This window comes from Hakea prostrata, chromosome 1, assembly GCF_041222555.1.
Source record: "Hakea prostrata isolate BN-2017 chromosome 1, UWA_Hpros_2, whole genome shotgun sequence".
NCBI classification, from domain to species: Eukaryota; Viridiplantae; Streptophyta; class Magnoliopsida; order Proteales; family Proteaceae; genus Hakea; species Hakea prostrata.
The window spans coordinates 22,155,807-22,179,548 of NC_142600.1; the positions used below are offsets into that span (position 1 = coordinate 22,155,807).

General features: G+C 38.7%; 1 protein-coding gene across 1 annotated transcript in view; it reads left to right on the forward strand.

Annotated features, from left to right (window-relative positions):
- TTN8 (Structural maintenance of chromosomes (SMC) family protein) overlaps positions 1 to 23,742 on the forward strand; it is a 72,877-nt gene that overhangs the window by 8,154 nt on the left and 40,981 nt on the right. The window contains exons 3-6 of the mRNA XM_089135699.1: positions 700 to 933; positions 11,256 to 11,494; positions 18,552 to 18,818; positions 18,991 to 19,261. Of these exons, the coding sequence (XP_088991825.1) occupies positions 700 to 933; positions 11,256 to 11,494; positions 18,552 to 18,818; positions 18,991 to 19,261 (1,011 nt within the window). The remainder of the gene's footprint in view (positions 1 to 699; positions 934 to 11,255; positions 11,495 to 18,551; positions 18,819 to 18,990; positions 19,262 to 23,742) is intronic.

Consider the following 23,742-nt stretch of genomic DNA (forward strand, 5'->3'; position numbering starts at 1 on the left):
TTACTATAATCTCAATTATGTCCATCTAGTACTACCCCCACCATGAAGCAACCACCATTTAAAAAGATGGAAAAGAAAAGGAGAAGAAGATCGGTTTACCAAATATTGTGCCCAATATATGTTTTTAGTTATTTCTCTAGCATAATAAGCCATCCAGTCATAGGATCAATTCTTTTTAGTCATCCTTCATCAGTATCACAAATTTTGAAATTCCAAAAAGAGGGTAGTTTTTTTAGTCTAGTGTACTAGGTAGCTCTAGACTGGTCTAAAAATATCTTCAACGTGGCAGATTGGCAGAGTTGAAATTTTGGGAACAGGCCAAGGTCATATGTCAAATCGGATGTGGCAAAGTGGCAAAGTAGCTTTGGAAATCCATTACTTCTCTAAAAAGAATGGTGCCTAACAATGTGAGTGAACTGACAGTACGTAGAAGGTATATGGATGAATCCAAGTCTAAATAAAAATAACAAAGCCCCACAGGGAGGAAAAAGTGTTTGGTCATTGAGTTATTGGCTTTATATTTGTTCATACAATTAACATGTCACTACACTTGGACTGTGATCCTGTTTGAAATTGAGTCTTGTAAGGAGCTACTTTTCTGTGGTTGTAATCTTCAGAGTATGCTATGTTGATACTCATGAACCTCTTGATATTGTCACTGTTTTCACTGTGGATATTGTTCAACCCTTTTGTGTGCAGAAAGATTTGAAAAAGGAGCAGTTTTTGTGGCAATTATTGAATATTGATAAAGACTTGAAGAAGATAAATGATGAGATTGAAGCAGAAAAAGGACACCTTGAAGAACTTAAAAAGGAGCAAGATGAATGTGAACTCGACATGAGTGACAGGAAAAAAGAAAATGCTGGATATCTAAAAGAGATTGCTTTATGTGAGAAGAGGATTGCTGAGAAAAAAAGTAAACTTGATAAGAAGGTGAATTTTCTAACCTACTTTTCAATGTGGTATATATTTTTCCTCTTCCTTTGACATGAGGATTTCCTTTATATTCTTCCTGCACTTGGTCTTTCCTTTCATATGTAATGTACTAGCAAATGACAACTTAAATTGACCATGCAATTTCTTTAGAGTGTGTGATTTGGAAAGATCTGGTGTTTTGGATTATCATCAGTGCATGCATGCAATGCATTTTGCTCTATGGTATTGTGACCTTGTGGTCAGAAGCTTGATTCAGGAAACAGCATTTCTGCAAAGTGCAGGCAAGGCTGCATACATTATGACCCTCCAAGGCCCCACAGTGACGAGAGCCTTGTGTACTGGGTATACCTCCTGTGTTGTGTTGATTACAAAAGCTCCAAGGTTTTGGATTTTCATTGGAGTGTTTGTAACTTTGTACATGCAACATTCTGTGTAAGTAATTTGGTGACGTGGGCAGCTGGAGTGATGATACCATGTGAAACCAGGGGGACCCACCCCCTTCCAGAGAATCTCCAAGAACATAGAGGAAGGAAGGAACAGCAGCCCAAAACCATGCGGCTCCATAGGAAGGCTGAACCATATGCGGGTCATTTTGATCATTTTACCACTCCCTTTTGTCTTGTTAGGTTCAGCATAATTTTAGGAGTCCGAATCTACTGTTGCTTTGTTATTTGAGACGTTGTTTAGAGTCCTAGTCCAAGTAGGAGAGTCATGTTGGAATTGTATTTCAAATTAGATTCCTTCTTAAGTTAGGAATTTCTTTTAATTCTGCAGTTATTGTTTAGTTAGGAGTCCGCACACATAGTCCTTCCTTAACTAAGTGTCCTAGTCGAGTTTAAGTTTGAGTTCTATTTCTAATAGAACTCTTTGTTTGTTGAGTCCTATTAGGAAATCTGTCATGTAAAGGCTATAAATAAACAATTCATAATGTAAGCAAGCCAAGTTGATGAATAATAAAAATTGAGAGGAGTCGTGGATTCTGCCCTGGGAGGGAAATCCTGTGATTGGTGTGATTGCTTAAAATTCTGCAGATTTGAGAGTTCTTCAAGCTTTTGTGTTCATCAACAGCATGTACAATCCATACCCCATCCCCAACTCCCCTTTTCTTTCTTAGACTCGCTGCCCTCTTCCTCACCCCAGACCCTAAGTTCTCCTAATCCCAGCCCCCAACCCTATTGCGGGCCTTCCCCCTTCCCCCTAATCCCTACGGTAGTAACACCTCTCGACCCCAACCCCAACCCTAGCTTCCCCCTTAGAAACCCTAGAATTTGAGGAACTTAATTTGTTAAAATCTAAAACCCTGGAATTGAACCTAAACATTTATAACTGCAAAATTAGGGATTCATTCTATCAAAATCCTATCCCTAACCCCCCTAGCCAAACCTAACCTTCATTCCCCTCAACCCTAGAACACCCGTGGAACCTTATAAACCCTAGCCACATGGTATATTCAGCCCTAGTTAGCTGCTGTCCTTGTAATTGCCCTAAGAGGTCATAGTTGCAGGGGTCTAGGAACCCTAATTGACTGCTGATTCAATTGAATTGATCGTGAAGAATGACCCTCAATTTGGGGTTTACATCATCATGTGGGATTTATTTAATTAAAGCATATAAATGTGTAGCCATAAGCCGTAATCTCTGTATTTGTTGAGATTTTCAACCCTGAAAGGCTAATGTTCGTGATGGTGGCCATGTTAAATGAGAATGCCTTGGAATGTCTTATTCAAGATCACTGGATTTTCCTATGGGGTTACTGTTGCACCTGTTACCTAGGGAAGTCTTCTAGGGTATGGAATAAAACTGCTGTGGTTTGAACTGTTTGATCAGGATTAAGTTGAATGTGATTTATTGGAGCCTTAATTTGCAAGCACCTAAATAGGGGTCTCTTTAAGATCCTTTATCCTTAAAGTCTGATGAAATTGTGGCTCTGTTCTAAGTTAAAGTTGATAGATGTAATTGGAACAGATGTTTCGTCCTTGTAATTGAGCACGGACGAGATTGGATTGCAATCTGGTGAAAGGTGAAGCAGTTGCAGTAGCACAGTAGTACTGTCAAGTGTCAACAACAAATGTCAGATTAGAAATGAATCATTGTTGCATCATGTGGTGACGTAATGAACTTCTTATCTGAAAATACCTGTGTGGTGAACAACTAAAATTTTAGTTTCAAACTTTAATTTTGATAACATAATAATCAGATGCTTGGTAGTGCACCTCAGAGCCTTCCAAGGGGTAGAAATGCATGTTTTTACTTATGTAACTGAAACTAAGTCATTTTTGGGGGTCCATGACACTCCACGTATAAGAATTTGAAAGGTTTGGAGCCTGGGGGAATAACATTGGAATTGCAGCAGGTAGGCGCAGTGGTTAGAGGGATCCAGAAGAAGGAAGTTGGCTTTGGAGTTAGGGAGAGAAGAGGGCCAAGCTTCATTAGTGAGCAGGTTAATTTTTTAGGCAACTAAATTGGCACCAATCATGAGATTGTGCTAAGTTAGATGAGCGCCAGTCCGGTGGAGCCTTTGATATTGTAATTGAAATCCTTGCCTGAAGAGAGGTTAAGAACTTCTGAGAACTGCCACCAGATTTTTCATGTCCAGAGCAGACAACATAATTTCCCGACAACACCCAATGGAAGGACCAACGTTAAGCAAGATACAGGTGAGATCTCTCCAAAGAGGGGTGGCTTAGGGGTCTTAGTTGAGGGCATGGACAATGGAGAGGTAGAACAGTGTGGGAATGTTAGGGACGGAAAGATGTATATGAAGAAGTTAGAAGGAAGAGGAGATGGAATGGAGGGACCCCAATCAAACCAAATGCGACATTTTGGTGAGTGGTTGTAGATGGAAAGAAAGAACCAAGAGGGGGCAGTTGAGGATAAAATGCAAGGGGCATTTCTGTGGCAGACCCAATTTTCGTAGAGAGCATAGGAAAACCTTTTGAGGGGCCATGGAGTTAAAGTCCTTGTACCTTCTAGATGAAACTAGCAGACATGGAGAGTGCTGGAATCAAGAAGACAGCTGCAGTGGGGGAGGCTTTTATATCTTTAGGGATTATATGCCAAATTGAATGAATGGGTGGATGCTTAGGGATGGGGATAACAATCTTATTGCCGTTCGAATATCCCTTAAACAAGTGGAGAAAAAAAGGGGGGGGGGACTTTGTCTCACCTGTGGAGGTTGATCTATTGGAGTGGGGAAGGAGAGTGGAACCCACAATGGAAATAGGGCCTGGAGGGAAGGAGCACGAGGGGTGCAAATATACACCAAGGTAATAGGTGGCTGAAAATTGGGTGGGTGGAGCCCAGGTAGGTTTTAAAAGGGAGGTTGGGTTGGGCCTGGCAGGTAGGTTTAAAAGTTGGTTTGGTTGACTTGGGAGATAGAATGCGGGGAGAAAAAGGAAAACATACAAGGAATGATTTACCCCTAAGACGATTATGAGGAGCAAGGGCAGGTAGACGTAGATCTTTTGAAATGCTTTTCCCTATGGACCATGGGCCACCTTCAAAGGTCCTGGATTTGTCTCCATCCGAGAATTTAACAAAAAAGCTGTGGTCCAAGAGGAAAATCTCTAGTGTTCTAGCAGGTTTCCATTGGTTTGTTAATGAAGTTTTTGCAATGGGGGTTGTGAACCCTGGAAATGGCACACTAGACTGCAACTCCAGCATGAAGCATCATCGTCTAACATACTGGCAAGGTGGTAGGCTCTTTTCTTGCTGTTCACCTCTTTGCCTGGTTTTGAGCAAAATTTCGATCTGTGGTCAATTGAACGAGGGCTTGTTCTTCTAAGATCTTCAAAAAGAACCAACTCAAATGGGACCAAGAAGGGGTATCTTGGAATTTCGATTACCACTGGGTTTGAACCTGGATTTTTTATTTGCAGCAGTGGCTGCTGCATGCAGCCAATGGTGTGGATTAAACCACGCAATCAAAATAAAATCAAATGGTGCAGAATCAAGTGGCTGGGTTTAGTTGTAAATAGTCCTTTTATTTTATTTTATTTTTTTTTTTTAAACATTCTGAGGGTTTAATAGTTTGGTAATTTGTAAAATCAAACCCCTCCATTTACCCGACTCTCAAATCTCTATTTCATTTTGCCCTCTGGTTTTGCTATTGTCCCTGAGGGGCTGGGCTCTCATGGTTTTGACGGTGATGGTGATGGCAACCTTGGAAGAATTGCAAGTGGTTTCTTACTTACTATGGCGTTTCAGATACTCGTCAATAATCTCCCAACTGCTAAACTCACGGTGGGATCTGTGGAGACAATTAACAATCTCATATCTTGCACTGTTCAGAAGATCAAACCTGTTCTTCTCTATGAAAGCTAGGTTAGGAGAAGGAAAAGCGATGGATAATAATGGCTGTTGCTGCTGCTACCTTTTTGTTATTTTATTTCCGCTTTTTGGAAAGGGGATTCGTTGAATAGGATATATAGAATGAAGGAACAAGAAAGAAGATGATGAGGAGATTACTGTACGTGAATGTGATTAAGTCGAGACTATTCACAAATTAGGGTTTTGAGTCAAGAACGAACCTCACATGGAATGGACGATTCCTTTGTGATCTTAACACAATGCAAGGGTGGTGGTTTGGGTATTGACTCTTCAACTGGGGATTTATCAAAGAGAATCGATGATTCTCCCATAACCTAGTCGAAGGTTAGACCTTGGCGATTCATCTTCTTCAAGCTTGGGCAAAACGAAATAGAGATTTGAGAGTGGGTAAATGGAGGGGTTTGGTTTTGTAAATTAGTAAGTTATTAAACCCTTCTGGTGTAGCCAAGTTTGAAGGGCGGAATGCTAACAAACCGGAGCCACAGCACCTCTTCATCTCAAATCAGATGTGGGGAAAGGAATAGAATGTAAAAATAAAAAATAGTATTTACAACTGAACCCCCACCACTTGATTCTACACCTTTTGATTTTATTTTGATTATGTGGCGAATCTACACCGTTGGCTACATGTTGCAGTGGCTGCTGCAAATAAAAATCTGTTTGAACCTATGACCTCAGAATCTATGATGTGATAGATATGTTGTAATATGTAGGCATGGGATGGTTTGGGTTGAGTTCAGGGAAGAGGGTTAGATTTCGAATGGTATCAAGGATAGTTTGCCCATGGGACATTTGTGATAAATTTCTAAAGATAGGGAATTGGGGTCTATAGTTGTTAGACTAGGCGTTTATATTGTGAAATTGGTTGGTTATTATAAGGTTAAACTAAAACCTAAGCTCACTAGGTTGGGGGTGATGTTTATAAAGTTTGGAATAGATCTAATGCTTAGACTGTTGTAGATCTGAGTCATCTGACCTTGAAATCTGGTGTATTGGGTAGTACGGAAATTCAACAAAATTAAAGAAACTAAAAGAAATGGTGGTAAGAAAGGGGGATGGGGGCCATGATGATGCTTGGAGTTGCGGAAGCCTGTCCTTTCAGCTGCAGTAAGGAACTAGGCTTGATTGCAACTTAGCCTTAGTGTTTTTTCAATTGGACCTACCAAATTGAAAAAAACTTAGTTGCAGCAGCAACACTGACGAAGGGGATGCGAATTGAGAATACTTTATTGATAATTCAAATTGTTGTATTTCCCATTGTGTGGAGGGGTTTATTTATACATAATAAGCTGGAGTTCTAATAAATAGAACCCCTAACCAAACTCAAACGGAAAATAGAAACTAGTTGACTTAAGAGTAGGAAATAGAGATAATAACTGATGTAAACCAAAATTCTAGGGTTTACCTTGTAATGGTGTTGCCCTAGATTTAGGTTCACTCTAGGATCCTCTTCATTGGAATCAACAGTCTATTAGGGTTTAGAATGCCTCCGGGTTGAAGAGAATGGGTTGGATGTGGGTATCTAGGGACTAGATTAGGTTCAGCTAGGGTTTTGGGAATTTACGGGATGTGGGTTCCTTTGTGATATGTCTTGTGAAAGTTAGGTTAATATTTTTATGGTCAAATATGTCAGAGATATGAAACCCATCCCATGGGGGGATAGGTATTAAATTCCTTGAGATGGAAGTTTGGGGCTATAGGTGTTAAAATGGGTTGAAACTTGGAGGTAGTATAGGTAATAGACTAATAGTGTATGGATATGATTCCACAAATTTTGGTTGGGTTTTGATGGCTAAATTGAAAGATATTTAGGTTCTTGTTGTTAGGGTTTTATGAAGTACGGAAATTCAAGAAAATAATTATATCTTGAAATCAGACCATCAACATAGGGTCAAATTGGGTTCTAATGTCAATAGGGTTGGGGGGATGAGGTTCCTAAAGTTTGGGTCTCAAGAAAAATCCAAAAATTCAAGAAAATTTAAGAAAATAAAAGCAATGGATGGGGAAGAAGAGGGAAGGCTAGGTATGGGAATAGGGTGCTGTTTACTTACTTGAAGATGGAATAGAAATGCTGGAACTGAAGAGCAATGGCCGAACTGTCAAATCCACTGTGGCCCTCCCAAGGAAGCCCACAACTGGATTTGTCTCCAAACTCTCAATTTGTTATTCAGTTGAACTTGTTAATCATACAAAGAATGCTTTGTTTATAGCCCTCAAAATAAAAAACAAAATGGGACTCTAATTGGAGAACCAGTTGGTTTCAACTGACTTACTAGATCTAATTAGGACTCTGATGTGACTTACAACTTCCAACATAAAAAAGGACTCTATCATAACTCACTCTTGAATGATCCAATTAGGATTCTAAGAATAGATATGGAGTCCTAAATAAAAGTTGAATAAAAGGGGAATCAAATTAGGGGATCCCAACACAATTGGGAATCGCACCTAGACAAGGACTTTGCAAATAAAAATACTAATCCAAATGAGAAAACAAAAATAGATCAAGGATCCAGATAACAAACTGAACTCAATGGGAACCAGACCTAGACACCATGAAAATTGGTAAAATCACCAAAATGCCCCTGTACTTGGACGAGATTACTGGGATTGTTGGTAGGGCTGTAGGTTGCTGGTAAGGCCTCATTTGGTGGTCCTGGATATTAGTTTACATCACTAATTCACATAGAGCTTATAACTTAGACCTTTACATTGACTGGGGCTCTAATTTGTGGGCCCTTTAATGACTTAATAACTAATTAAACAATTGCTAGAATACCCTTCTGGTTGGGCAGAATTACAGAACTGCCACTGAAATTACTAATAGTGAAAAAAGAAAAAACTAAGTGTGTAAATGCAGTAATGATTTGAAGTGTTGCTTGGGCAGCAAGCCTAGTGGCTTCACCTGGGCTTCTAATGGGAGGGGCAGCAAGTCTAAGAGTCTTAATGAGGGGCTAGATCTGCATCATTGGGGTATATTGGGTCGGTTTAGTATTTGTATGGGCCTAAGGAGAAGGAATGCGATGGGCGTAACGTAGCAAGTCTAAGAGTCCTAACTCAGTGCCATCCGTTGAGTTGTCCAATATAAGGTGAAAATATATATCAGAGGTCCCCTGCCGTTAGGAAATTATTATAGTTTAGTGCTGATGTAAGCAAGTAAAACATTTCAAAAGGATAAGAATAACCTTAAACAAAAAACCCTACACTTGACTCTTTTTTTCTCTCCCTCTACAGTCTACGGTTTCTTCCTCTCCCAATCATAAATCTTCACAAAGTTTGGGAGATATGGTTCAAGGATAGTGTTTTTAAACTTAGGATGTGGGGGTAATATTGGAAATGGATAAATAAAAACTAACTAGAGACTAATGGTTTAGTAATAGGGCCTTGTCGGATGAATTGGGTAACTCAGGGGGTGACATTAGTATCAGGTGGTAACTAAGGGGGTGGCACTTGAAAATTTCCCTTAATTAGATAGACCTGATCAGGGACTTGATACACATTAATTAAATAGAACTTATCAGGGATCTGATACACATTAATTAAATATTCCTTGTGTTTGCTTTGTGGTTCCATCAAGAATAGTGTTCTCAACATCATTAAGGAACCTCCAAGAGCATGAGATTAGAGTGTCTTGTGAAGCCGAGCAGGGATTACTCTACAGATGTGGATTCAAGTCATTTTATGAACTCCATTCAAGACAAGGCTCCTACATCCATGTAAGTGGTGGCCAACATATCCTATGCCTTTCCTTCTCACTTTTTTGTATATTTCTTGAAACCCTATAACTATCAATTTAGCCATTCAAACCCAACGAAACTTGGAGGATCCCATCTCTACTTACCCTTTGGGTTTCGGCATATTCTAATACCTAGACCCTATTTTCCCATCTCTATAATATTTAACTCCATATCTGTAAGATCCACCCATAATCATAATTGATCAAGAAGTCCTTCCTTGATTTGTAAAAGGTTGGTTTTGGTAAAATGCTGGAAGAACTGGCTCTCATTCATTTGAGGTTAGATTAATTTGATTATTGTTCATTATCCAAAAAGAAATCAATTTAAATAAGTACTTTATTTAAAAACCAAAACCATGCCGACCGAAACCTTAGTTGACTGAAGATAGAAGTTTATTTTATGATTGGTTTTGGATGACTCATTCCTAGACGAAAACTGGGCTGAACTAACCATTTCATCCCCTACTCAAAAGTGTCAAATAGGTCATGTTGTGCAAGAAGAGGATGTTGGGATTGATATGTGGCAAAACTAGGTAGGATATGATAATGGGTGATCGTATTAGATCTGATATGGGAGTAGCTTTGATACTTGACAAACTATGGGCAAGTCACTTAAGGTAGCATGTCCATGTGTAGCGGAGGCATTGAGATGCTCCAGCATGAAGGAGTGGTTTGGTTCAGATTTAAGTAACTAAAAGCCCTAGGAGCAGGCTTAGATTAGCCATAGAGAAGCGGTGGATAACGACATGTATAGTTCAAAACTTGTATATTATATAGTTTTGAATAGAATTGGTGGGGGAGCAAGATCCATGTTTTCAACCCTATTTCGTCGAGATAAGGCTATGTTGTTGTTTTCCTTTACAAACGTTTATGTATACAGATAGATCTATATAGGAACCAAGATTGAGGTTTCAGTTTTGAGGCCGGTTTCGACCTGGGCAAAAATCGAAATCACTAGGTTTTAATTGAAATTTCTATTGACACTTGATACTTTTTTTTTTTTGAATTTCAACCCTAGGTTTTAGGCCTTACATGACCTCCATTTCATCTGATTTCTTGCCTTCTTCCTATTTAAAGCATGATAAACACATTGGAACTAGTATTTTGCCCCAAAAAAACTCACTGAAGTTATCATTCAAGTATACTAACAAATGACTGGTTCCTACAAGTACAAACTGTATTGCATACATGCATATAATCATCAGTAGACATGAATTGGTTGATAGAAGGGTTACATATACAATAAGTTAACAAAATGCAATGGTCAACTATATCAAGTGATGGTGTCTCACATATATTAAGTTCAAGCCCATATATCATGCTTACATATGTATTTTTTTCAAAATATATAATTTAGAAAATAAATTTCAAAATCACAAAATAAAAAAAATAGTAGCAATAATCAAAAAATAAGTTTAACAACACACAATCATACATCATAGTCCTAGACTAAACATAATAACATATATAATTTCAAAGCAATACAAGATCATTTAAGGTGTGAGTAAAAAAAAAAAAAGAAGGGAAGTTTGGAATTGTTGGGTATAACTCATGCTTCACATTTTGTTGCTGATAGAGTTTCCTTTGTAGTTTGGGCTTGGGCCCATGAATAGCTGTTGAGGCTTAAGAGCTGTTTGAAGGCAAAAGAGGAGCAAAATAGGTGTTCAAAGGCAAAATGAGTTGTGGAAATTAGGTGAAATTGGGATAGAAATCAACAAAAACTGAGGAAAAACAAGTTGGAGTGTGGAAATCTATCTAGGAAACAGAGCAGAAATGGTCAAAACCTGCGAAGTTTCAGTCAAAACATTTTACCAAAACGAAATTTTGAGAATTTTGTTTCGATTTGAAAATATGCTGGCATTTCGACCGAAATTTCACATGTTTCGGTCGAAATTTATTCCATGATAGGAACCACTAATATCTGCTTGATCTTTAGCTTATTTTCTTTTAATACCATTGTCAAATAACACCAACATTTCCTTCTATCTTGTGATTTTATTGTATTAATGCTTTCTTCAATAACTTGTCTCCACATTTTGTGTTTTCAACATGGGTCCATGGTATTCTGACTTAAAGGGAGATGGAGGTATTCTTATTATTTACATGCAGAAATTATATTTAATGGCATTTTTGAGGAAACTACTTTCAACATTCAATTATTGAACAAGTTCATGTGCATTTTGGTGGCATTCTGTTTGTTGATTACTGGTACTTGATTTCTAGATGTTTCATTTTGATTTGTTCTTGTTCACAGCAACCTGAGCTTCTGAAGTGGAAAGAAGAAATTTCCCGCATTAATTCAAAAATAAAAAGTAGTAAGAGAGATCTTGACAGAAAGAAAGATGAAGAGAAGAAGCATATGGAATTAATTGACCAGCTGAGGAAAGACTTACAGGATGTGACTGCAAAGTTAAATGACCTACATGGAAAAGGCCAAGATGGAGTCGGAAAACTTCAACTAGCTGATGATCAATTAAAGGAATATAATCGGATGTGAGTGGTTGGAATATGAATTAGTCTTCTTTTATTAGAGGCATACACTTGTATGAACATTTGGTGCTCTGCTTTTTCTGTCTCATCTCATGCGATTGTCACTTATTAAGTATGCATGTTCTTCACATCCAGCTTTCTTTTGTCCTTGCCACTTAGGCCAAATTTTTGAATATGTTGGATGTGTGTGTTGTCTTTCTTTTCGTCTGGAATTTTATCTTAAAGCATTATATCTTGTTACAAAATCAAGTGTGCTTTTCTAAGAATATTTTGAATTGCACAGTGATGTTATAAATTACAAGGCATAAATTGTGATGGGTCATATAGTTGAGTTAGACATGTGGCCAATCTTGCTGATACAGTTGTGGGGTCGTATTCCCTGTGGTGTTATCCATGCTCTCCCCAAATACCAGACACCTAAGTTATAAGGAATCATGGCAGTCAATAATTCTATTCCAAGGTTCTCAAGAACAAGTCAGAAGTTGGACGAGCCTTCAATAAGACTAAAAGAGTATGGACATGAGGACGAGCCTTCAATAAAAACCTTCAGACTTTATTCTTCAAACCTTAGACCTCTAACCCTAGCTGAACTCAACCTTGGAAACCCATAACCATCCCTTTCCATTCAACCGTAGGGTACTCTAAACCCTAATTGACTGCTGATTCTATTGAAGAGGATCCTAGAGTGAGCCTAGGATCCAGGGTATTACCTCAATCAGTCAAACCCTAGATCCTGGTTTACATCACCTTTTCTCTCTTTTCCTTTTCGTTCCCACTTTCATTCCTTTTGTCTCGTTCTTGGTATCCTTTAGAATTTTAGCTTTGTTTTCTCATTGCAATTTGAATAAGAGAGACAAAAGAGAAGAGAATGCTGAGGGAGGGAGCGAGAGGGAGAATGAAAGAAGAGAGTGAATTAATAGAGGTGGAGAGGGAGAGGATGAGTGAGGGTGGGAGAGGACTTTGGATTTGCAAATTAATGTGATCTAATTTCGTTTTGTTAAATTAATATGAAAATAAAAAACTTGCAAAATTAATTGAAAATAAAAGAGAAAATAGTTTGTTAACAATGTAGGTTCTATTTTAGTTAACTACCTACAAAGAGGGATTTTGATTGTAGACTGGACACGTTTCATGAGTCTAATCACGTTGAATTTAGATTTTTTCTCCATGTGGGTGGAAGATCTAGACTTGAGATAGTGGTAGAAAATGGAACAAGGTATGTAATGGTTTCCGTATGTTTGTGCTTCTTGATTTCTCTATTCAATCTTTTCATATTTTTGGTTGATGGTTGTTGCTGGTGGACTTTGAACAGATTTGATTGAGATCCCCAAAGGAAAAATAAGGGGTGATGAAGGGTTTTCTGTTGAAATAAAAAAAAGGGGGGGGTGTTTGGGTTTGTTGAATTCAAAGGAATGGTGTGGGTTATATCATAAGGGGTTTTGGAATTGAAAGAAGGGCTACTTTTTCTTTTCCCCCCTTTTAGGTGGGTGTGTTCTATGGGGTGGGTTGGGAGTCAGAAGTGTAGGGTTGTTGTTGTTGAGGTTTTAATGGGGCTAGTGAGTTACGGAAGAATGAGATGGAGTAATTGTTGTTGTTTTTATTGTTATTATTATTATTATTATTATTTTGTGGTAACTAGAAGGTTGCCCTTTTGGAAATCAAAGGGAGGGGTTTGCTGTTGGTAGCATGGTTTCGATTGTCTCTGTTCCAAAGGTGGAGAAGAAGAACCCTATAAACGTTCAAAAAGAAATGTTAACATGCAAGATATTGAAGGCCTTCATTGCACGTGGCCATGTCACCTCAATCGACTTTCTCATAGTTTATCATTTATTGGAGATACTCCCAAACCAGCTCTAGTATGATCATGCCTTACCATATCCTTCCTAGTTTTCCTGCTCATCCATTTTCCCATCCTCATTTGCAACACTGAGTTTATCTATGTTGCTTTTTAAGTTTTAACAACCCAACACTTTGTGCCATACACTATAGCTGGTCATACGACAGTTTTATAGAATTTTCCTTTGAGCTTTAAAGGAATAGATTGATCAAACAAAACCTCGGAATTCAGATACTTCTCCACTTCATCCACCCTATTTTAATTCTTTTAGGAGACATCATCCTCTATATGGCTTTCTTTATTTATGATTGAGCCAAGGTACCTAAAATAATCCGTTTGTGAAATGTCCTGCAACTCAAGTTTCATCACCTATGCATCCGTCGTATGATGACCAAAGTTAGACACTAGATATTCCATCTTCATTCTACTTAATTTAGACCTTTGATTCCCAAATTGCTATCCATGATTCTGATTTGGTATTAATCTCTACTTGTGTCTCATTTGCCAATACATATCATGTAGTAAGCATACACCAAGGAATCTCATCTTGAATGTTTTTGGTTAAATCATCCATTATAAACGCAAATAGGGGCTTAAAGCCGATCCTTGATGTAGCCCAACCATAGTCGGGATTCATCCCCTTTCCCCATGACGTTCAAACACTTGTCACCGAACTGTCATGCATATCTTAAAACTATGTTCACATATTTACTTGCAACATTTCTTTTTTCTAGTAGTTGCTAAATTGAATCTCTAGGGACTCTATCAAAAGCTTTTTCTTACACTCTATTTGTTTTAATTAGTCTCCTAATGAGTTAAATAGCATTCGTTCTAGATTTTTTGGCATGAAACCAAATTGGTCCCTTGTAATAGTAGTTTCTTGTCTCAAACAAGTGTCAATTACTCTCTCCCATGGTGCGAGACCGAGAGGCGAGACCGGCGAGACACCAAAAGGCGAACCGGGACCCACCGGGGGTAGGGCCCGGTGGGCTGAAATTGGTTTTAGTCTATTCAAGGCCTTTGAAGACAGGTGGCCTAGAATGTGAGAAAATAACCCTAACATGTCTCTAAGTCAACCCTATGTGTAAAACGAAATGTAGAGATATCAAGTAATTCATGTTATCAACATAAAGTATAAAACATACACATCAAACTATCAAAGAACTAATGGCTCAAAATACAACCATAAGAAGAGACTTAGTAAGTCATAAATCATAACCAAAGTTCACAATCACAACACAAGAGTAGTGAGTAAAAGATACAAGACAAGCAAGAGACACCAAACGCATCAACCGACGAACGGGGCCACAAGACCCCAAGCAACTCATCACAAGAGCACAAAGGAAATGTCACATTAAATTGGTTTCCAAAAGAGACAAAGCGGGACAACAATATTTACACAAACCACACACCCAGAGAAACTATTTGAAAAATCAAATTTGGGGGAAAATCTTACCTTGTTGTAGATCTAGTTGAAATAGGCTTGAATGATGAAATTTGATGTTGTAGATGTCTAAAGATGTTTGAAGTTGAATCCCCACAAACCGACAAAAATCAGCGGAATTTTGATGGTGCGCGGATCGCGAGACCGGCGAGAGGCGAGATCTCGGCGTGGGCGGGTCTCCTCGTCCGCCTCCTCTCGCTCGCAGCAAATAGCGAGATATCAGCGAGATCTCGCGAGATCTCCCACCATGCTCTCTCTCTCATAATTTTGTAGTATGACTCACCAATTTTATACCTCTATAGTTATTATAGCTTTACGTATCTCCTTATTTTTGTAAATTGGGTCCCCAATGCTTCTCCATTCATTTGACGTTTTTCTTGTGCTTATAATCTTATTAAGAACATGGTTAGCTAAGCTAGTCCATAGGTTCCTAAGTGCTTCCATATTAATATGGGATTTCATCAGAACTTTTTGCCTTGTCTACTTTCATCCTCCTTAGAGTTTTCTTTTACTTTTGATATAGTAATTCTCCATATACATGTTTGAGATTGGTCCATGGTGAATAATGTAATCTTCTAAGACACAAATACTTGAAGTATGTTTGTTTATTAGGGTAGAGAAATAAACTTTTCGTCTCTTCTTGATGTCCTCATCACGGATTGGTACTTTACCACCTTCATCTTTAATACATCTAACATGGTAGAGATCTATTTTTTCTTGTCCCTTATTTTGGTAATCTTACAAAAAACATTTCCCCCTTTTTTTGTGCTTAGCTTATTATATAGATCTTGATATTTATTTACCCTTGCTTTTCCCACAATTTTCTTAGCTTCATTTTTGGCTAACTTATACTTTTTAGGTCCTCAATACCCATATACCTTTGCCGTGTCTTAAAGGTTGCTTGAACCTCACCATCCCCACCACAAAGTCTATTTATAGGAATGATGTTTCTTTATTGATTCACCTCTAACTTCTTTAGCCACCTTCCTGACATTTGTAGCAATCTCACTCCACATTGTATTAGTGACCCTCTTAAGTCCCCTTTTTTCTTGTTTAACTACTTCATCAGTGATAGATTTCAAGAGATCTCCTTGAAGCTCCACTGCCTTATCCTAGGATAGTTAACCTTACACTTTTTATGAGTTTGTGGAGTGAGATGCATATCCAAGACCACTAATTTATACAATTATGTTAAGCTTTCCCTGTTATCACCTTGCAATTCTTACACAACAATCTACCCGATCTTCTAATTGGGAAAGAACCTATTTGGCTTCTATCGTGTCCACTTCTAAAGGCAATTAAATGCTCCTCTCTCTTCTTGAAGTAAATATTTACATTAGATAAATCAAAAGCATTAGCAAAATTTAAAACAGAGATCCTGTCCTTTTTTCTCTTTCCAAACCCATATCCTCTATGTGTACTTGCATAGCCTCTTTGATTTTTCCAAATATGTCAATTTAGGTTGTCCTCTCTGATAACTTTTTTTTTTCTTGACGAATTCCTTGTACTAATCCATCTATTTGTTCCCACAATCTTTAACCTACTACTTACATCCAATCCTACATGAGGTATGTATACACTGATTATCTTTACAATTGCTTTCTCCAGCACAAGCTTGATAGATATGATTCGATCACCTAATCTTTTAACGTCCACCACATTGTTCTTTAAATCTTTATCCACTATTATGCCCACTCCACTTTTGTTACTTCTATGCCGAGTGAACCTAAGTTTGAAGTCATCGAGCTCTAGTCTCTTGAATGCTAGCTATATTAGTCCTTCTTTTCCTCAATAGCAACATCTTTTAATTCTAAGCTCTTTCCTCTTAAAGATCCTATGGTCCAAGATGCCAATCTGATCCTACGTTTCTGGACTAGATTTTTCACTTGCATTCGTCCGTGGAGCATGAACTGTTGCCTACTTATCATTGCTCCCGGGCGCCGATTTACGTGGGACATCCTATCTAAAAATAGAAATAGGTAATATGACGTAAATAATATAATAGTTGTTCATTACTTACTGTTCTTGTGAATTGTACTCGTGATACGTGAATATTGTTCATGATGAGATCCCTTGTCATGATCAGTATTCACGATTAGTATTCATGTCAACAGAACTGTTAATACTTAGTTAAGACTTTTAGTAGGCTTTGTTAAGAATCAGCTTGTTAGTGTGTTGTTTGCTACTGTCAGCTCATGTGACTTCCAACTTGGCAGATTAGTGAACAATTTGTCCTTGCAAAGACACATAAGAATAAATTATTTTGTTGGTATATTTTGATAGGCATGCATGCTACATCTGGTAGTTTTGAAGATGCCATGCTAACATTCTACAAGATTGGGCATGGAGACGCTTTTGCTTGAACTACAGTGAGGTCTGGCAAATTGTGTGCATGTAAGTAAAGCATTGATCGTCTTTGAGCAGATGGAGAAGGAATGACTTGAGCCAAAGGAAACCACATTTGTTGCTACCTTGACTGTAGGTAGCTAGTCAAGAGTACTAAAATGTGGAATCTTGCCCCTTCTTTGTTTGGATAACTGGGTTCTACAATATGAAACCCAAAGTTGAGCACATGTGGCTGCCTAATGATCTGTTTAGTAGACTAAGTTTGCATAAAATGTTGATGATTTCACTAGAAACACCGCCAACAGTAGAAGATTGATCTTTATTACCCCCCCCCCCCAAAAAAAAAAAAAAAAAGAAGAAAAAAGAAAAAAGAAGACAAAAAAAGAAAAAGAAAAGGAAAAAAAGATTGATCTTGGAAAGAATGTTGCAGGAGAACTATTTAGCTTGGGTCTGCAATCCTTTGGAGTCTACATCTTATTGGATACAGAACCATAACCTTAATAGGGTAGTAATGCATCCTTTTTGAGAAACTATTTAGAAGAAATGAGGAGGCATGGTTGAGTCTGAGTCTGGAGAATAAATGATGAAATCACAAATGAATAAACCAGTTAGCTTCCAAGTCATATGTCTCTTATTGCTTCTGTTCTTTGGGGTGCAAGCAAAGCTGTAAAGCTTGTGAGGGTCAGCAATAATGGCAGATTAGACAATTCTACTGGATTTCTGGCGCACCCATTTTTTGGGTTGACGATGAGTTGTATCCTTGAACCATTTCCAAGAAAGTAAGAATGATATTTAGGACCCTATGGTGCCTGTTGTATGCTAAGCATGTGCTTGTTCTAGTATTTTTCTTCTTCCCCTTTTCGGTGGTGGTGTTTGTGTAACAGTTTGCAAGGGTGCGATTTCCCAAAAATGCGTGTTCATCCATTTCTGCAAGAGTTAAAAAGCATTTATTTCTACCAAAAAAGAAGTATTTATTGGAAATTAAATGTGGCCTATGTTCTTTTTTGTAATTTTGTTTTGAGAAACAAATTTGATCAAAACACCTGCTGATGCTGAAAAAGTTACCAGAAGCAAGTTTCATTGAATGCCTTTAAAAGTGTTTCTTGTGACAAAAACACCAAAAGCTGCTTTTGGTGTTTTTTGAAGCAGAAACACTGGGTAGGTTATCAAGTGGGTTCTTATGAGCTGGGAGAATTGGTTCTAAGCTTCTCAACCAAACAAATAGATTTCCAAATGCATCCACCACAGGCTTACCATAAACTGTTATATGCATGTACATAACAATCTATCTCTTGCATTGCCTGTTATGGGGAAAAATTATGTTAGTTCATACCCATGTATGGTGCTCCTGCGGCGTGCCTATTATTTTAATTATTTACTTCAGTCAATTATATAAGTGCTAAAACAACTGTTTTTGAATTTTGATGTTGCAGTAAGGAGGATGCTGGGATGAAAACTGGAAAGCTGAGAGATGAGAAGGAGCGCCAAGATAGGCAGCAGCATGCTGATACTGAAGCTCAAAAAAATTTGGAGGAAAATCTCCAGCAGTTGAGAAACCGGGAGCAGGAGCTTGGTTCACAGGAGGAACAAATGCAGATAAGGCTTAGAAAGGTTGTCGATGCATTAAGAAGACATGAGGAGGAACTCGTGCATGTAAGGAAAGAGCTGCGTGCAATGCAAGAAAATCATCGGGAATCTAGGTTAGTCAACTCATTGTATGCATGTTTAGTACTTCCATTCAAGTTAGGGTATGCTTGTGAACATCTTTGCCATCTGCTTCCTGCACATGCTTTTAGTTTGATTTATGTAGGTGTCCTATATCTGTTGATGTTCTATGCCATTGATTGCGGTGACATATTCCCTCTTGTACAGGAATAGACAAGAATCATTGAAGTTAAAGATTCGTGAAATAGACGATCAGCTACGTGAATTGAAGGCTGATAGGTATGAAAATGAACGAGATGCGAGGTTATCTCAAGCTGTTGAGACCCTAAAGCGTTTCTTTCCTGGAGTCCGTGGTCGTATGACTGATCTTTGTAGGCCTACACAAAAGAAGTACAACCTTGCTGTTACTGTTGCAATGGGTAAATTTATGGATGCAGTAGTAGTTGATGATGAGCATACTGGAAAAGAATGCATAATGGTATGACGTATATTCATTTTCTAAGATGATTTTCCTGAGACATTTGTCTGGCTTTTTTTCTTTATTTTCTCTCTTTTCTTTGGGTGAATGAATGTGCCTATTCCTGGGGTATCATTACAAGAGCTGGCTATTAAGGAACATTTTCCTTTTACATCAAAGGAGATGGAGACCCAAGTCTAATGTAGAGGTCTGGAGTCCCATTTCCTGAGATTTCTCTCCATCCAAATTTATTCATGGTGGCAGCAACAGCAAGTATGCCAATGTAGTCACAAAAGGAGAAGCCTTGATATTTCATGTCCACCCAATCCATTATCTATCAAAGGGGAGGATTCTTCTCGTTCTAGGCCAGATTTAGCCAGGATTCCTTTCCAGATGGAGCCAGAAAAAGGTCAAGAAAAGACGAGATGATCAAGATCTTCAGGGACAATCCAGCGAACTGCATTAGTGGAAACCTTGATGTGCCGATGCAAAGGAAGGCTTAGGTGCTGAGGCAATTCGAGAAGATCCTCCAAGGGTGAAGCTGTACCTGGGGATGTGGTTCTTGAACCAGACCAAGTCTTCCGGTTGACAATAGGGTTGCATTGTCTTATGAGATGCCAGTTGAACTGAGAGTAAACATGCCAGCAATGGAGCCTTGCCGGATGAGTTTGTCGCAAGAGCCAGGAGGGTTTCTTTGGATATTACAAAACATGCTTCAAAAGTCAATCATGATGTAACCTGGGGTCACCGGGCCGGTCTACAGGATCTGGAATTAGGGTTCACCAGTAGGGTAGGGCTTCGGTGGTTCCAGTTTTAGTGTTTGATGGAATTTGAACTGGACAGCAACTAAACTAGGGTTTCTAGAGTCTGCAGCAAGGGGGGAATGGGTTTAGATCCATGTGATTAGGTCTTCAGGGCTTAGGGGACGAATTGAGGTTTCTGTAGTGTCTAATAGGATCTGCCAGAGCTGTATTTGAAGTACTTATATTGCTGTTTTGCTCTTCTCTTAATGGCAATAAGTATTCTAGGGTTTGAGTTGGAGGGGTCTGAACTTTAGGGTTAGGGCTTTAAGCTTGGCATTCCACTTGTAGTAAATGGTAGAGGGGAAGTGTGTGATGGAGTTCCTAGGTGGATTTGGGTTTTGGATGAGTGCTTGGTGAGCTGCTGTAATTTTAGGGTTCAAGGGTTTCTCTAAGTGCTGCAGGGTTTGGGGAGGAAGATGGGAGCTAGGAGATCGGAACTAGGGATGGGGTAGGGCTGGAGTTGAACTTACTTGATGGAAGAAGGATGTAGATCAAAGCTTGAAGAAGAAGACACCTTGGACTAGGTGTTGCAGGGTTTCAAAGCCCTGAACCACTCATACACACTTCCTGGCTGCAACTCTCAATAGTTTTATTCATCCAAAACTGATTTGAGTTACAACCCTAGGTCTGAATTTATAATCTACTACAAGAGACTCCTACTTGGATTCACAATAAGAAACCCAAATTGACTTCTGTTAAGACACTAATGTATGGACGATTACCCAACCATGTGTGGGACAACATCAAAGGACAGGGTCATGTGGAACTTATTGGGGAGCAGCTACTTGCTGTTAGGAATATTCAGAGGATATAGCTGATGTCGGAAGGAGTTAGTTAGGATTTGCTTTTGGTATTGGTATTGGTTTTAGGTGATATTAGGTGATGTAGGGGAATAGAGAAAAGGGAGAAGAATTTGTGTAATGGGAAGGGGCAAGTAGTGTTCGTAGATAAGCGGAATACCCTCAGTTGGGGCAAATCAGTTTGGTATTCAGGTTGTGGGAATCCGTGTAATTGGGTTGATTGTTTATCAATTTCAGTGTTGAATTCATTTAGCCATTTACAATCTTCTTCTAGCTTGGTTCACCTCTCTATTTGCAGGGTGCATGCGTGAGGTTGGGAGTTTGAGTGTGAATTCATGTGTTGTGGAGAGCTAGTTGCAGTGGTGGAACTCGGTTCTTATCAACTGGTACCAAAGCTCATGGATCCAAGGGATTTTCTGCAGCTAAATGGAGGCTAGGAGAGATGAGGTATTGGCCATTGATTCCAAATTTGAATCCCTAATCCACCCTATGTAGGAGGATGAGAAGAAGAATCAAAAGTTTAGAGAAGAAATAATGGCTTACTTGCGACTTGGGAAAGCCATTGAGGTCAATTCGCAGTCACTAGAGTTCACAGAGAAGGTAGAGTTGCAGCATCCTAATGTGTTGTCGACAGTGTTGGAAGAGACCACGGCTTAAGGCTATTACTTGCCGCTGAAGAAGACAACTTAGGAACCAACGTCAACTCCCCGGAAGAAGGGCACCCTTGTAGACTACAGAGAGAGTGGAGAGATGCTTGCGATGACTGTCGTAGCTTGGAATGAAGGAGGGCTTAGAAGTGTTTAGGGCTGTATTGCGGGGTGGACTTAGGATGGAAGACGAGTTATTTGGGCTGATAGATTGGCCAAATGAGGGACTCGGACCAATCCATGGAATTTAAAAACTGAGCTAATAACAATTCTAAGGAATTAAAATGGGCCCAGCCCATTTTACTCACTCAAAGTCTAGCCCAAGTAACGGTGCATTAACTTGGTCTAACTAAAGCAAATAGACTAAGGTCCATCTCAAGGACCCATTTGACTCAATGGCCAGTCAAATGGCGTCAAACCTAATCAACATCGAGTCATCTGAACTGTCGTCTTCAACCTCAATCTCGAAGCAAGCTCCACCACTGCGACTAGAAGCCCTAGTAGGACTGCGTACTAGGACCACTAGGGGTTGATGGAGGTGGCAAAATGATAACCTCAATCCCGATGGCGGCGGTTCTGCATCTCGCTGTCGAAAATGACCTCGAAGAGATGATCGACGACAATGAACCTCGAAGAGATGATCGACGACAATGACTTCCCTAAAGGCAACATGTGATGATGTGACAAGGAAAATGGAAGGGACTTTTATTCTCTAGTCAATGGAATGCTCAGCTGTTTTCAATGGTGCTGTTGATTCTTCAAATTGATTCTTTTGATGCGGTAATAGTGATTCATAGAAAATGGCGCCTTTGTGAGATTGGCCTAGGGGATTCTATTTCGTTCTTTCATGCATATTCCTCAATGCACTTGAAGCCATGGGGGATCATTTTGGCTTCGCAGAGCTGTGATTCGAAAAAGGTCTTGAATTGTAGGGGATTGTTATGCGATGGACTTGAGATAGTACGTATAAAGGATCAAGCGTTGGCAAAACTCGTTTGTGAAGTTAAAATAACTGCAAGCATGTAATATCATGTAGCTAATGGGTTGAACACAGGGAGATATACGAGTTAGATTTACTCCCTTAAAGTAATGCGAGAGTGAGATGAAATGTTGATCAATTAGCTAATGTTTGTAAACATGCATCTAACGAAATTGAATTGTAAAAAAAAAAAAAAAACAGCTAAACATTCATCATCTAAAATAAAAAGGTGCATAAGTAAATAAAGACATGAATAGATGAAACACAATAGATAAGAAAATAGATAAATAAATAAAAAGAGAAGTGACCTAAGTGTCAGCTCAGGGTCAAGGGAAAGGGAGTGCAACTAAGATGCACTTGATCGTAGACCCTTTCCCACAATCTATGGTCCGCTAATCGGGGGAAGGGGTATAAAATAAAATTTGTGGGAAGGACTTAAAGAGGGAGCCTTAAAAACAAATAAAAAGGGAGCCTTAACTAATGAAAGGCACAAACGTAGGAATCTCTGGTCAAGGACCCGGGGGGGGCAGGGAAGGGATACAATAATGAAAATTGTAGAAAAGTAAATTCCTAAATTAAGAACAGATAGGGTAGATAGAAGTGGGAATGGATGGGGGAAAGAAGACTATTGAAATGGTACTTATATTGAAACTTGAATAATCAGATCAAACTTGATTGATTTGAAATTCAACCGACCCAAACAACCAGATCTGGACTAAATCAAATCTGAATTTGCTAGACCCAGATAAAGACGAAGTTTGCTGAGAAACTTGAATTGCATTGATCAAAACTAATGGTTACACTTTGCATAAATAAAAAAGAAGTAAACCACTAAAATAGCTAATTACATTACATGTAAACTAGAAACCTAAACTTTAAATCCAAAACTTGAAGCGCACAACCCAGCAAAGAAAGACAATACCTACAAAAAAGAAAAAACTGGTGAGAAGAGATTGTAACCTATGTTTAAGACGTCATGGGTATTTATAGAGGTTTGTGAAGGGAGTAAAAATAAGGAAAGATAATAACAATAACAATAAGAACAATGAAAAAGAGGCTGTTAAATTAAGGAGCAAAAAATTAAGTGAATAAAGAGAAAAGATTGAACATGTAAGAGAAGAATAGTGGAATGAGAGAGAGAAAAGGGTGGGGTAAATAAGTAATTAAAAAAATCTATTTAGGAAAATTGAATTGTGTGAGATGAGGTAGGTATAAGAATAAATAAAATAGGAATGTGAATTATGTGGGTTATAAGAGAAGGGAGTGGGGAAGA